The sequence below is a fragment of the Stegodyphus dumicola genome, chromosome 10, assembly GCF_044657685.1.
Source record: "Stegodyphus dumicola isolate Sdum_Otavi_A_Nest chromosome 10, ASM4465768v1".
In the NCBI taxonomy this organism is placed as follows: Eukaryota; Metazoa; Arthropoda; class Arachnida; order Araneae; family Eresidae; genus Stegodyphus; species Stegodyphus dumicola.
In genome coordinates this window covers 102,820,896-102,837,736 of record NC_140777.1, presented here as the reverse complement: position 1 = coordinate 102,837,736, position 16,841 = coordinate 102,820,896, and the positions used below count along the sequence as shown (strand labels likewise).

Below are 16,841 nucleotides of genomic sequence, written 5' to 3'. Positions count from 1 at the left end.
CCTGTAATTGTTATGTTGAGGATTCCCATTAAATTTTCATTCAAAATTTTGCTCACAACAACTTGTCATTCTTTTTCCTCACTTTTCAGATAGCAATACTCCTTGGATTTAGAACCATACTACAGCTTTTACTATTCTTTAGTTGATTGATAATTGGGGCATTGTCATTGTAATAAAAAACTTCTGTCATAGTGTCTTCATTTATTACTACTTATGTGCATTTGTTTAAAAAATCAGAATGCATTTCTTCTGTAGAAAATTGATAGCACATTTCTGCAATTTGATACATGATTGACATTACTGAAGTACATATTTCTTATCACTTTTTACAATTTGTTACAGAAATGGATTTTCTTTGTAAAAAATAAATTAATTAAATAAAGTAGACTAATTAATTGATTGCTCTCTATCCTCAGTGCTTCACAGAAAGCTAGTATCACTGATTTAGCTTCATATGAATCAGGGTCCCTGCATTCACATTTTTGCAATTTTTTTGTGTACTAATAACATTTCTGAAAGTTTGTTTTTGATAGCTTGGTATAGAACATCAGATGTAAATCCAGAACATGACTGATTTGTACATCGTATATATCTATACTGAAATTTCTGGAACTAATGGTGACATGCTATCATTAACAGCATTTAGAAATGTATGCTGCAAATTGTAACTTTAGTATTACATTTATCAAACTTGTGTGCTAAAAATTCATGAAGTACTGTCATAAACTCCTTATCTATATGTGGTCTATTGCTGCACAATGTGTTGGGGATGTGCACTATTTGCATCTGCAAAATATAAAGAACTTTTGCACAAATCCAAGAGATGTTGTTTATAACTTAGTGTATATTAATTCTTGATGACTAAAAAATGCTTTAAATATAGAAATAATTTATCATAATTTTCTATAATTTGTATAAATAAAATCATTCAATTGTTATTGTTATTATTTTGTTTGCACTAGTATTGTCTGTTATATAAAAATTCTGATAATTATTAACCATAATTTTTCCTTGTACCTACTTTCCATATGAACAGTATCTTGATGAAACCTTTCCGTGTGTTCATACAAAATAAACCCAAAATTTTAGGTAAAAAAGCCTAAAGAGGTGTGAAGATAAAGAAATTTGAAGGAAATATTACAATCCAAGACTTTCTGAAACCAGCTCTTCCTTCTTGTAATCCTTAAAGTTTTTGTAGTCCCGCTCCCAGATTTTTACAGGCTGTCTTGAACGGCATTCATGGCTGTTTTAGCTATCCTCGAGGTTACCTTAAAATTTTCTGATTTGTGGTCCAAAGAAAATTTTTTCTTTAATAGATTTGTGCTTGGGAAATTTCTCTTTTAAGAGAATCTATCATCATCTTTTTATCTGCAATTTTATGAACAGTTTGATAAGAAATAGTTTCATATGAAATTAAGTTATGACTAAAATAAGTCTTTTTATGGTCTATAGAATACATGTGTTTTATGTTTTATTCACCAGGTGCAAATTTATTTGCATATAAACCATTTTTTAGATGAAGTGATTGTTTTTTTTTTTTTTTTTTTTTTTTTAACTATTTCAGTAATGATAGTTTAAAAAAATATTTAATGATCAATAGCAACTATTCCATTAGCTTAAAAGTAAAAAAATATTTAAAGAATCCAGCTGCAGCCATTAGGTTGGTTAGCAAAAAGAGCATTGTGCGTGTGTTTTGTTTAGTTCAAAGGGGCTTTGTCCTTGAAGGACTGTTGTTTTCGTTTTACAATTTTGCGTTGGAACTCTGTAAATGGTGTATCACTTTTCAAATCTTTGCCACCAAATACTATCACTCTGCATTATATTTGAAGAAATTAAATAATGAAGAATCTGCATAAATGTATGTATGTTTCTTGCATTGTAATAAAACAATGGTACCCCGAGCCATCCAATTTTGAATGACGTAATTCCTACTGCGAATATGGGCATCTGAAAGCCCAAATTGGAAATTTGGAATTTGTTTTATTATCAATTTCATATTTTGTGAAACTTTAATGAATTTTTGATTAACAAACTCAATGATTTAAAAGCGAGCAATGGCAACACTCTACCGGGGGGGGGGACTTTTTATCTCCAGGGTGCAGAACTGTGTATCAGAAATTGTAAAGAACTGAATTTTGTAATTTAAGTGAAAAGAACATGATATTTAATAATAAAGGTAATACACAAAATGTTAAAAAACGCCCCTTTGGATGTAATTTTAATCTGAGTTCATTTTTTACTTCCTTGTACGAAGTAAAAAGGAAGTGTTGTAATCGCGAAAAGCTTCAGGCAGCATATTTCAATGAAAATATCCACTTTGACCGCTTTCGAATGCAATTTAACAATGTTTTTTCGTGATATCTATATGTAAGGACAGAATAAAAGACTCTTTTCCTCCAAAAAAACTAAAAAACTGCTTTAAAATGAATTCTGAAGAGAATTTTTCGTGGCGTCTGTATGAACGTATGTATGTATGTACATATGTGTGTGCATACGTACGTATCTCGCATAACTCAAAAACGAGTAGCCTCAGAACGTTGAAATTTTGTATATAAGACTACTATAACATGTAGATGTGCACCTCGTATTTTGGTTTCAATCGGCCGCGCCAAACGCATATAAATATATTTATAAATATATGCACTATGTTACCCGACTCGGTGATCTCAGTTTCTTTACTCTTATATGTTTATAAATTGTACATTTTTTGCTTTAAAAATGATTGAATTATGTTGTTTTTATCTTCCGGTTAAAGTTTTTATGCCTTTCCTAATTCTGGAAGCAATATTTGTTCAATTATCAGCAATTTAAAAGCTGTTTAAGTGCGGTTAAGTTTTAAATAACATGGCGGACATATTTGTTTACATTTGAAACAGCAGAATTGTAGATTTGTTGCCAATCTAGAGAGACTAAGCTTCGCAACACAAAAATAACGCCTTCATTTATTATTGCGAATTAAATCATGCTTAATCCTTTCTGGAATTTTTTCGAGGAAATAAGTATTTAAGATTCACTTCGTAATTTTTAATACAGATATTTTGAGTTTTCATGTATTTTTGCCTTGTCGCGAAGTGAAAACTGAATTAACTGAATGAGAAATACTCAATTGTCTGTGAAAAACTGTTTCTTTTTCATTTTGTTTGCTTAATTTCTGTTATACATTGTTCTAGCTTTGTTATAGTATTTGAATAGAACATGTGGCAATGATTAAATAATTCTTTAAATGATATAAATTTTGTGCATTCTGAGTTATAATATGAATGAAATATAATACTGTTAAGTAAACCTAGCACCAGAGTTTCGCTATGGTAAACAAAGTGAATTTTAAAGAATGCATTTATTCTATTGTGGTTTATGCGCTGTCGGCAAAGTAGGTTTAATTCAATCTAATAAGTTAAATGAAATGCAAGAAAAAATGCGTATAATTTAATATTCGGTACAAGGAAGTCATGTGGTGTACACATCAGATTTTTTTCTCACCCCCCCTTTTTCTTAGTATATATATTTTTAAGTCATGCTAGGATATTGTCTTAAGTCTTTCTCTTATTAGTACATCATGAGACACAGAACAAAAGAGAATTCATCCTCATTAGAAAATAAAGCTGCTTTAAAAGTTTTCTTTTGCATGAATAAGTAAAAAGGTAATTTACATGACAGCTTCTGTCCAATCATCAATCTTTGACCTATTGAGACAATAATGTTTTTGTTCATAGTTAATAAAACTTCATATGGTTATTATAGCTTATAGCATTTGTTTAACCAATTCTTATAAAGAAATCTATAATTGGCTTTTGATTTAAAAAAAAAAAAAAAAAAAAAAAAAAAACAGTAGTTTTGTTCTTTGTTTAAGAATGTCTTTTATTGTAAAAATTAGCTTAATAACTAATGAATTAAACTAATGGATGATGATGTATTTTTGAGACGATTTTTGGAGTAAATTCTATCTAAATTATACAGAATATATACGGAAGCTTAGGGAAGATTTTGTAGCAGAATAGTAGTTTTTAAGACGTGCTAGTATTAACCATTGTATTTGGATCAAGTTAAAATTTAAATGATACAAGAATTTTAATGTATCATTAAAGACAGTTATTTAATAATTGCATCATTTTGTAAAAAAAATAATAAATTATTCTGTTTAATGTAAAATATATTTTTTTATAAAAGCAAGAGGTTTATATTTTTTTATACAGTCAAAAGTCGTTAATCCGGACTCGTCGGGACTTCGGCGATTCCAGGTTTTTTTATTTTTCCTGATTATAGATCATTAGTTTAATTCTCGTAAGATGGCATGCAGAAATTATAAAATTAAAAATATGAAACCGTAATTTATGAAATAAAGAACAATTATGATCTAAAGGGTATCAAAATTTACAAAAAAAAAAAAAAAAAAAAAAAGAGCTTAATATTTATTTATTTACTTTATTAAACATTTCTTTCAATGTAAGTTGTTTAAGTTGCTTCGGTTTAGGTGATAATACTTTCTCTTTAATTCTATAAACAGACATAATTTCATGTTCAGTTACAAAGTTCCGCTGTTCAAGTCCCGTAATTGCTGTGCCGAGAATACCGACTAACTTGTCATTCGAAATTTTTTCGTTTTCATTAACCTCTCTGTCACGTTCTTCATGTCTTTATCCATTTCTTGCAGCAATTCCACTTTTTGTTTGATGGACATTGAAACATACTTTCATTTTGTGGATCCTTTGAGAGTTCCAGCATCGGAAATTCTATTTGACATAATCGAAAGTTCAAGTTTACTTTTATAGTATTGCTCTTACAGTCCGCAAAAAAATAATAAGCCGGATCCAATTTGAAAATTAAGGAACAACGCAATCATCAACATTAACTGAAATAGATAATTAGATAATTTTAGCTTATACCGTCCGTTATACATAAAACGCGCACGCGAAAACGTATTCTGCACTTGCACACACGCATTTGCGCAGACGTAAAAGGTCTTACGCGCACACGTAAACGCCTATGCGCATGTGTCAATGCGGCACATGCGCAGAAAGTTTTTAGCTTTGAGGTCTGGATTATAGATCATTCCGGATTATGGGTGTCCGAATTAACGACTTTTGACTGTAATATAAAAACTTCAATAACCACTGGGTTAGTTATTCTTCAAAGAGAAAAGAGAAATATGTAGTATTATAAATCATGAAAATACTTATTAAGCATCTTGCAGTTACATAAGTATTAAGTGCTTGTTAGTAAACGAAAAAGCATCATAATATTTACATTCTGAGAGAAATTTGTCCAAGACTAACACACGGTTAAAGACACTTTTTCTGCTCCCCAAAACGCTCAGACACATTGAGTTTAGAAGTATGATTCACTGACTCACTGTAAAACCAGAGTTTAGTTACTGTTAAAGTCTAAAAGGCACCTTAGGTTTAAGGGAACCTTAAGATCTTATAACAGGGTTGCCACTCAAACAGGAGAATGAAATTCCCTGACTTTTCCAGGTTTAGCAAGTATGTTTTAAGAAAATTCCAGTCTATCCGTGTGGTGCGTATTGGCTGTGCTGAGATGTAAATTAATTATGGTACCACTTGAAACCAGAAAAATTAGCCAATTGCATATGATTTATATATATATATAATCCCCCACACATTACTATTATAACTATAATAAGAGTTGTTTTCTCCAATTGAGATTAGAATCTGCCTAATCTGGTTTTAAAAATGTCTTTTTTGGCAGACATTTTGCAGCTAAACGAAAAAAAAACTGTTTAATGATATTTTAAAATAAATTCAGGTAAATGCTTGAGGGAGCAAATCTGCAAAAAAGGTTGGTTGTATTCAATGCAGTTGCACACAATAATGTTATTCTAAGGTTTCTAGAAAAGAAGAATGTTATTCTAAGGTTTCTCATAATTTGGGATACAAATGTACTTCCTGAATGAATTTAAGGAATAAGTTTTCTCTCCTGTAGTCATTTGAAGCCATGATTTTGAAGTGAACATCAATAATATAAAATAAATCCCATTTGCTTTATCTGAAATGCAGTTGATCTAGTATTCCGTCTTAGTATTAAATATGGCTACTGCCAAACAAAGCAAACATAGTGCTAGTTTCAAATGCAAAGTCATTCACTTTGCAAAAGGAAATGGAAATCCTGCAGCAGCAAGTATGTTTGATATTGATAAAAGCTTCAAACATGAGTAGAAGACAAATTATTTCACAATAACTAATATGCCAAATAATGAATATGATTTGCGGAAATGGGTAATGAAATGGTCTATCCTAAAAGAAAGTATTACCAACTGGGTCCTAGAAAATCACCAAAATCGCTAGTAATGGCATTTAGCCACATGTAGAAATCAATTTTTTTTTAATGCTCATCTTCTCATTTTTATATCTGACGTATAATGTGCACTTGTAAATTTTGAGTTCTTTTTTTGTATTAAAAAATGCATTACACACTAGAAATCTCAGAATATGGAAATTAGGCAATCTTTACCAGTTGCCCTATCTATAGATTTCCACTTTGGTCTTGAGCACTTTAAAGCATCGTAAGTGTGATACTTCTTGCCATCCCATAAATGCACATCTACTGCTGCTGGACATGTTTCCAATGAAACAGAATATTACAATAAATAGTCCAGTGAAACTACACAACTATGCTTTAAAAATTATAATTCAGTTTGCTTCTATGTATCTGTGTCAGAAAGTATTTTCATCATTAATTCAAATTAAAGCAAAGCACAGAAATCGACTCGGTGTATGTCGCAACCTCAAGCTTAGCATCCAAACAATAAACAGCTGCACGAGAATCAGTATGCTTATCTATCTCATTAATGTAAATACCAACATTTATTTAATTTATAGTAAGAAAAAAGTGATCTGAATTCTAACAGCTTTGTATTATTAAAAATGAATATAAATTTTCTTAACTTATTTAATAAATATCAGTATAAAATTAAATGAATTAATTGTACTCTAAAAATGTATGTATACTGATAGAAACATGAGCTAAAAAACTGCTTTCGAAGAGAAGAAGAGTAAGCTGGTCAGCAGCGCTTGTGCACACGAATATGCACAGTCGTAAAGGTCTTACGCGCATGCGTAAACGCCTATACGCATGTGTCAACGCGGCGCATGCGCAGAAAGTTTTTAGCTTTGAGGTACGGATTATAGATCATTATGGATTATGGATGTCCGAATTAACGACTTTTGACTGTAATAATTCATTTGTATCTATTATGATGAGTACATAAAAATTTAAATTTTATAGAATTTGAATAGATGTCCATTTTTAGTAATTAATTTCTATGTATATCATAATCATGACAAGCTAGCATCTGAAATACGTAGAGAGGAAGTGTTAAGCATACCTGAATCAAGAGGGTTTAGGCCTCTACAAGGACTCTCTCTTTAGCTCTGGTTTTAGAAATAAACTATTTGACAACTTCCAGTTTGTTTAGGAAAAAAAAATCTGGGAACAGTATTCAGATTTGCTCGTATTTGTGAAAAAATGTAAACTAATATTTTAATTTTTTATTTATGTTTACAAAGTGTCTAACACTTTTCTTCTTAATATTCTTGTCTATTTGAAATTATTTGGAGATAAGTATTAGAGTAAAAAATTTTTAGATATTTAATGCAATGTCTTTATTTATTTTATTTTACTTTTGTTGTTTAGGGAGTGGTTTTTCCTTTTATCACATGAAGTCTTAAATCCTATGTATTGCTTATTTGAATATGCTGGGAAGAATAACTATAGCCTTCAAATAAACCCAGCATCATCTGTTAATCCAGACCATCTTCTGTACTTCAGGTTTATTGGTCGGTTCATAGCAATGGTAAGTTTGGTAATTTTGTTTTTCTAGAATTTTATTAGAATTTACCAATGCTAGAAATAAGATTATATTCAAAGTACTGCAGTAACTTTAGATTTAGATTAACAAACTCATTTATTATATTAGCTAAATTTCTTTTTGTACTTTTATTTGAAAACATTGAGAGCGATAGTAATAGGAGTTTTTCCCACCAAAGAACATTAGATTTAAGTGAATAACAAAAGTCTAATTGGTACTTTTCCTAGACTTATTTGATAAACAGTGTTTGTCAATCTATGACATATGAAAAAAGCAAGATGAGTTAACATATTATGACTTGACAATGAAAGCTTCTGCATCATATCAACTGGGTTTACTTAGAATGATATCCATCATCAGGTACTTGACTATGAGTCAAAACGTTGATTTATACCAGATAAGGCCTGGACTGGAATGTCATGTTCTAAAGGGCTCCAATTGTCATTCCTGCTTTTGACAGTTATATACGTATCAACGTACCATGCATCACCAGATGGAGAGAACCACAGCTACAGCCACGACAGTAACCTCATGGATAGCCACATCAGGATAGGCTAGAAAGTCACAGCTCTGTCTTCTAGATAGGACTATATAACATTGCACTTCTGATCATTTTCAACACTGCACAGCTGCAAGGAGGAATGCAGATTTTCAACACTCTATCTTACAGAGTTGAAAAGGGGGGGGGGGGAATGTGTTAGTTAAAATTGTAAAATTCAGGACTTAGTAGATTCATCCATTTTGCTAGAATTTCCCCCTTCCTACATACTTTGTTAAAATATCAGTGAGCATTTCTGCTGTAGACTCATGCTTAATGTCAAGTTCTTCTCTTATAATCATTTAATGTAATAAAAACAAGTATAAATATTAATTCAAAAGTCAAACAACAAAAATCGGCGTTATATTTACAAAACTTTCACAGGACTAGTTTCAATGGTTTTACCAAACCACCATCCTTAGCTGCAAAACCGCAAATGAACAAGATAGGAAATAATGATTAGATAAGAAAGCCTGGACAAGAATAAGCAAGTGGCGCCATCTGTTGGTGAAACCTGAACTAAAACATAATTTCTTTAAAGGCCGAAGGCAAATTTGGATTGGAATTAGGATCGTTAACTAGAACAGAAAGATTTTTATGAATGTGAAATGCCTCTAGAAGATCCAGTTCTCCAATGGAAGATGTTTTTTGAATAATTTTGGCAGCAGAAAAATTGAAAGTGTGGTTTTCGGACCAACAATGTTGAGCAACAGAAGACTTCTGTGTTTCCTTTTTTCTAACATATGCCTCATGTTCCTTTGACGCTAAATTTTAAGGCTCTTTTAGTTTGGCCAATGTAAATTAAACCACACTGGCAAGGAATCCTATAAATATCCCAGGAATTCATATCCGGAATGGGGTCCTTGAGTATGGAACTCTGAATTTTATTGATGGGAGAATAAACAACCCGAAAGTTAAATTTCTGCAAAATATGTGCAACTTTATAGCTAATTGATGGAAAGAAGGGAATGACAACAGAATTTTTATAATCTCCTAAAACAAGAGTGTGCCTTTTAGTGTATTGAGATGAGAATTTTTTAACTGCTTGATTAATAATGTTGGGTGAAAAGCCCCTGTCAATAGCTATTGCTTTTAAATAATTTAGTTCTGCATCAAGGGCTAGTTTGGAGGAGCAAACTTGAAGAGCACAGAAAACAGGAATAAAATGAAGATAACTTTTGTTTAGTCGGAAGACATGATTTAAAGTGTGGTGGAAGGCAAACCGATGAAGGTTTACGGTAAAACGTAGTACTGAAGTTGGATGTGTTACGTGTGACCAGAATGTCGATAAACGGAAGAGAATTGCAAGTCTCAAGTTCAAAAGTGAGCTGAATAGCAGGATCAATAGAATTCATTGTTGAAAGAACTTTATTTAAATCATCTTTATTACCTTTAAACAGAATAAAAGTATCGTCTACGTAGCGGAACCATGCCGGGAAGTTTAAAGTTTCAAACAATTTTGATTCATAATAATGCATGTAGATATCAGCCAGGATGGGACTGAGGGGGCTTCCCATGGCTAATCCCTCAGTTTGCTTGTAATATTTATTTTGGAAAACAAAATGTGTTTGTTTCAAACAGAGTTGAGTGAGAGAAATTAGCTCATCAATTTCGATGCAAGAGAAATGAAATTCGCGAAGTCTGGTTTCTGGACATCTTAATGCACCCTCCACTGGGACATTGGTAAATAATGAGTTTACATCAAAAGAAACCATGAGTAAATTACTAGGAGAAATGTTTTTAATCTTTTTTACAAACTCTATTGAATTTTTTATGGTGTAAATGCTATTGTCTAATAGAGTTGAAAATCTAGAAACTAAATGTGTTAGTTTAATGGCCATAAATTATTATAAATCCATTAAATGTTTACATGGCCGAGAATATGACAATGGTTCAAACATAAGAGGTAAAGAGTTTTTTGAGTAATTATGCTCAGATCGTTGCTTTTCTGAATTAAAAAGTTTACCTATGTTTAACATAATCTGTAACTGCACTTAACTTTTTTTATGTAAAAGAACAATGACAACAAGCAATCACAAAAATGATAAATGTTGCACAAATTACTACTATTGCAACAGTAGACACAAAATAAGGATTAAGAAATATGTCGAATGCGTCTACCCTTACATATACTACTTATATGCATCGGCATCATGTATTTTCACATTCAAATAATAAGAGAACACCAGAGATGAACTCCTGCCGTGGTTATACCTTTCAGTCAAATGCGACAGTATGCTAGCGGGAAGGGGCTTTTAGACCTGGCAAGTTCGAGGCTGCCTTAACACAGTTTAAACGCCACAACCCCTAGAGGCGATCCAAGAGGCCGCTAACCTATCGGACAAGCTAAGACTAAGCTGAGTCGACAGGAACACTTAGCAATGCACATTCCACATCCTGGTTCTGAAGGGATGATAAAAACATCTGCCATCAACAGGGACCCCCAATGCCGGACCGCAGAACGAAGTCACTTAAACACTGTCAGACAGACCGAGCCACCAATCTGGTCTGCTAACATTATGTCATGGTATGCAGATGTCGGCTTTAGACACCCCAGGGGAAACCATGGAAGGATATGAATATGCAGTTTTGAGGCTCCAGTGCCCATTGGAAACCTCAAGCTGTTTAAAGACTCGCTGAATTTGCTAACTCCACTGACGGGGTGTTTTGCCCCAGACAACCATGAATATCTGACTATATAGCTCAACCACAACCAGATAAGAATGCCATATAGCCCCTGCTGAGCCTGAAACAGCCATCTTTATCGATGACTCCAGTCCTGGGGAGACTGATTTTAAACATGCGTGGCCGTGACTGCCTAGGTACACATCCTAATCAGTAGCTTCCCAGGTTTTACCTGAGCTGACCCTGGAGGGGCGTTCAAATAAGACAAGAATTTTACTGCTCAGACAGGCAATTAGGCGAACTGCTTGTTTTAATGATTGCACGATGCCTTTTTGACTCGGCTTCGTCATGCGCCGCACGACCTTGGACCTATTGTCAGTGCGGGCCTGTCTACAGGCAAAAATGTTTCCATGTATAAACTCGATAAATATATTCATTTAATTAGCAGAAAGTTTGAGTTTTATGTTTATTCATTTTTATTGTAGCTTTTAGGTAATTATTAAAGTTTACATATTATAATTTTGGTGATTTAAATGAATATACAATGCATTTTTTAAAACATGACTGATCTTCAATATCTATCATTGTATTGTTTAAATTACTTTTAAAAATAAGATTAGCTTCTCTGAGTATTTTTATAATAACTCGGTATTGATTCATACTTTTAAGGTTTTAGCAAAATTTTGTTGAAAAAAAGCAGTTATATCTGATTTTAAAAGTCTGAATTTTTAGTGATGCAAGAAAAAAAAAATCTATACTTATTCATTGTTTTTGCCATATGCTTTTATTTTTCCTATGTTTTTGTAAACATAAAATTATTTTAACAGGCATTATTTCATGGAAAATTCATATATAGTGGCTTCACATTACCATTTTACAAGAGAATGCTAGGAAAGAAATTAACTATGAAAGATATAGAATCCATTGATCCTGAATTCTATAACTCACTTGTTTGGATAAAGTGAGTTTTGTTTTTATTATAATTTATTGTGATTACAATGATTCCATTCATAAATACTGAATACTTTATAAAAGAAAACTCTGTGCATGAATATAGCAAAATGTCTGAAATGTCTAATCATGTAAATGTTCTGATCTTATTTTATATTTGTTTTCAAAATCAGGACTGAATAACCACACATATAGTTACTTTAACAGTCTAATTACTGATACATTAATTACATATTTGTGAGATTCAGTTTCTTGGCTATTTTAAATTGATATTCAAGAAATTTTATCAAATTCCTATTTCACTTGTTTCAGTATGTATAATTATACCAATTAGTTTTGATTAAATTCATTATTTGTTCACTATACAGTCAAACTTCTGTGAACTAAAATTGAAAAGACAGAAAAAAATTCAGTTAATAAAAGCTTTAGCTGAAAGAAAATATGAATTTCAAATCCTACGCTTCATTATTTAGTTAAATGTTCATTAAAATTTCAACAGAATTTAAATGCATTTAAATTCTTTACATTCAAAATGGTGCTAGGACATATTTAGATGCTTAAAACTGTGTGGAAAACCTGGAAATTGTGGAAAGGGATAGTCTTCTTAATGACTATAAGTAATTATTAAACAGTAAGATATCTGGCCAAAAGAAAGATTTGAAGAGAAAAATTAAAGCACAAGATTCTAGAAAAAAGCTAATATTTTTCTTTAAAAATTGTTCATTTAATTTAAAATGTTATAAAGGAGATAAATTGTATGATGTAGTATGTATTGAATGTATTGTCCCTTCACTAACAGAGGTTATCACAGTTTAAAAAATTTAGGTAATTAGTAGCTCTATTTCCCATAGAAAGTTTTGTCACTTTATTATTATTGTATTATTGGGGGAGTAAGATTTTTTTTTTTTTTTTTAAATAAAGCCCCGTCACATTCAACAGTTTTTCACTGTGAGTTACCTTTCTTGTAAACTTTTAACATTAAGTAAAATTCAACCTTAGATTCACATTAATTTAGAGGAATAATTATGCATTTCAGGAGAATATGGCGTAAGTCTTTCTCTTTCAAGAAGCTGTAGTGCAGAATATTTTTTGTAATGCATTCATAATTTCTTATGTTCATAAAATTAATTCCAGTCTATGTTTAAGTTTTCTTTAATATTAAAGCTGGTTTTGAAACAGTTTACTGTCTAAGAAATGCTGTTTGTGTTTTATAATACTGAATTTAAAATAGTTTGGCAGATGAATCAATATAAGAATTTGGCCATACAGACTTTGAGAGATTGTACTAAATTTAAATTGTTTTGTGTATAGTTTACAATCTCAATTTTTTTTTTTTTAATTAAGCAAATGCATCAAGTTATATAACATATAGTAGAATATGGCAAGAAATGCAGAGAATAAATGTCCCAAGTATTTTCTTCCCAGAGCAGTCTTGGCTGTGCTGTGCATTTTGAATCAGTTTTAATCACCATATATATCTGTCAGGTTTTAAAAGTGCTCCCCCCCCCATTTTTTTTTACAAAAGCTGTTCCAATATTACAATAATTGTAAATTTTTTACAATTTTTTAATTAACTATCAATTCTATTTCCCTTCTGTCCATTTGAATTTGCTTTATTTAGTGTTATTTATATCTGATATATCATAAAATAACTCAAAAAAATTCAGAATTAAAGTGAAAATATATGTCTATGTAACTATTTTTCAGAGAAAATAATATAGAAGAATGTGGCTTAGAGTTGTATTTTAGTGTTGATTTTGAAATCCTTGGTCAAATTCAATCACATGAATTAAAACCTGGTGGTGGAGAATTGCGTGTTACTGAGGAAAACAAAGATGAGTATTTGAGGTATGACTTTTTGCATTTTGTTTGAAAATTTGCACTGATATTTTTATGTTAAAGTAATATTTGAAATTATTGGAGGTATTAAGGCAGCACGAATCAGCTTAATATTCATAAATTTGCAGGACTAGTTTCAAAGGTTTAAATATGGAATGTTCTTCAGCTGCAGAAGTGCAAATTATGAAAGAGAAGCCTGTGCTCAGATGATAACAATGAGAATCACCTGAACCTAGGTTTCTCTTTTGCCATTTGCATTTCTGCTGCTGAAGAAATTTATATATTTAATCCTTTGAAATTAGTCCTGTGAATTTAAGAATACTATCCTGATTCTTGTTGCTTTAACGCCATCAGTAATTGTTATTCAGTGTGTTATTTTTGACTCAAGTTTAATGTGTAGAATTTTGTTAATCTAAATAAATGTAAATTGTTTTTGAAGTTCTGTAAAGTTCACTAAACTGTTTGAGTATTTGAGTTTTCTTTGATTGCAGCTAAAAATATAAATCATTAAGAATAGAAAATGCCATGAATGTAACAAGTAATTAATAGTTATAAACAGATTTATAGTTTTCAAAGTGAATTAAGAGATTAAAATTCATAGCCTTACATCATTACATATAAGTGAAATACGTGTGCATCTGATATTATTAATCATCATTTTACTATCATAAAAAAGACAGACATTTTATAAAGTGTCAAAATTTTGATAGAAATATAAATTTGCAATGCTTGCAGTGCATAATAAGTGGAAAATTTGAAAAGTGCATTATGTAAATTTGCCGTAAATTGCAGTTAATGTGTGTCATGGTAATAGATGAAAGACAGCACTTCTAACTTAAACTATCCAAAAATCAACCGTAGACTTGTTATTTTGATTTATAAAAATGACTTCAACCTTCTAAATAAATGTCATGTCCAAAAATAAAAATACTTTTACTCTTTAAAAAGAAGAACCTGTCATATTACCTCTTAAGCTTAGAGTCATGTCTAAAGTTTTGTCAGTTTGTGTGAATGAACTTGAAAGTCATTTCTTAGAGTGTTAAAACACTGCTCTCCGAAAGTTAAGGAACAGCATGTTTTTCAAAGCTTACCATTACAAAATTGTCAGTAACATTTAAATTCACAATTCATATCATGACAGTAATAATAAATAAAATATTTGCAAAAATTGCAAATTGGTTTAATAAAATATTTGCAAAAATTGTAATTATTTTCGCAAATGTTGATCTTTAGTTGTTATTACAGTTTCGTGGACTAGGAGAGTCTTATCAATGTCCAAGAGAAGTCGTTTGCCCAATTTGTGGCAGGTGATCGGATGGATGGGAATGGGGATGTCACAAGCTGATGCTGCTAAACATCTCAGTGTCTCGTAGTGTGGTCTACCAACTATGGAATCAGTTTGAATCTGATGATTCTGTGTCTGGATGACATGTTCCAGGCAGACCTAGAGTTACAACACCTCCGAGAGACTTTTATTTAGCTGTTTCTACCCAAAAAAGTAGCATTACTAGGACTCAGCTCATGGCTGATCATTTAGTGGCAACAGGAACAAGAATCTCTGCTACTACACTGTGCAGATGCCTGCACAATACAGGTCTGTAGGCAAGATGACCATTTGTTTGTGTCCCCTTGAGCCGAGGACACAGATATGCCCGTTTATGTTGGGCAAGAGAATGCATCTCCTGGATCAGTCAACAATGGGCATCTGTTCTCTTCTTAGACGAGTCCAGGTTCACATTGGAGAGTGATTCAGGTTGTCAGCTGATCTGGAGGAAATAACGCACCAGATGCAACCAATCCGACATTCTGGAAAGAAATGGTTACAGAGGTGGAATAATGGTTTGGGCTGAGATCTCTCAGTGGTCACACTGACCTGCATGTATTCAGTGGAAGAACTTTGACCAGTGTGAGATATATCAAGACAAGATCCTTGATCAATATGTCTGCCCATATGCCGCTGCTGTTGGTCCTGCATTTCTTCTGATAGACAACAGCGTGCAACCACATCGAGCTTGGGTTGCTGAAGAATATCTTGAGGGCCATGGTATGGAGTGGATGGAATGGCCAGCTTAATCCCCAGATCAGAATCTGATAGAGCATCTTTGTGGCTACCTTTTGAGACAGGTTGCTGCTTTAAGTCCTCCTCCAAGGTCTTTAGATGAGCTTGAGCAAGGATTACTCCGGGTCTGGTTGTTGCTCCCACTTTACTGACCAACAACATAATCGACAGCATGGAACTTTGCTGCCACCAATGTATTGCAGCTAGAGATGGGCACTTTCCGTATTAGAGCCCATCTTTGTAATCTTATCACTCTATTTTTCCTCAAAAAACTGTGATATACTCTTTCTCCAGGACTGGATTTCTCTGCTAATAGTGCATTTTTTTGTTGTAATTCATGTTTGTGTTGAACACGTCCTGTAAATTTCTTGTTTCTGTGTTGCTTCATTCTCAAATTAGACACCAAAAACATGCTTACTTAACTTTTGGAAGGCAGTATATATTGCATATTGTGAAGTCTTAATTTTATAAGCTGGCAAATATTGTAATTAAAAAAAAGGCATATTTCAAAGGAGATGGATATGGGAACTAACCAAAATCCCTTACTTATACTACAAGTTTCATGGACAGTGGAATTGTACAATCTCATGAAACAGTAAATCTTTCTGTGTAGTAGTATAGTGGCAATTTATTGCAGGTTTTGCATATAAACATCCTATCAAAAAAGGGGGAAAATATTTTTGTAAATTGATTGAAGTAATCATTTATTTTCATGGCGAGTTCAGTGGGGGGGAAAAAGAGTTATTATAAATATGAATAAAAATGGGTTAATTTAAGGAAAACTTTAATGAAACTTCATAGTTTAGTGTTTACTAGGTCAGGATTCATAATGAATTATACTTTTGAATAAAATATTTTCATTGTGAAGGTAAAGCTAATTTTTTTATTATTATTGTTATTTGAGTGTAACTAGTGGATAATTGTCTGGTATGAATGCCACTACCTTCATGTCATCTTGTCTGTTCTATCCAAAAAAGGAGCTTTATGTTACATAAGCTAAAGTG

General features: G+C 31.9%; 1 protein-coding gene across 3 annotated transcripts in view; it reads left to right on the top strand.

Annotated features, from left to right (window-relative positions):
- Positions 1-16,841, top strand: part of Su(dx) (WW domain containing E3 ubiquitin protein ligase suppressor of deltex) — a 117,004-nt gene that overhangs the window by 87,825 nt on the left and 12,338 nt on the right. For all 3 annotated transcript variants that reach the window (XM_035374290.2, XM_035374291.2, XM_035374292.2), the window contains 3 exons: positions 7,651-7,810; positions 11,816-11,949; positions 13,647-13,787. In XM_035374290.2, coding sequence (XP_035230181.2) covers positions 7,651-7,810; positions 11,816-11,949; positions 13,647-13,787 — 435 coding nt within the window. The remainder of the gene's footprint in view (positions 1-7,650; positions 7,811-11,815; positions 11,950-13,646; positions 13,788-16,841) is intronic.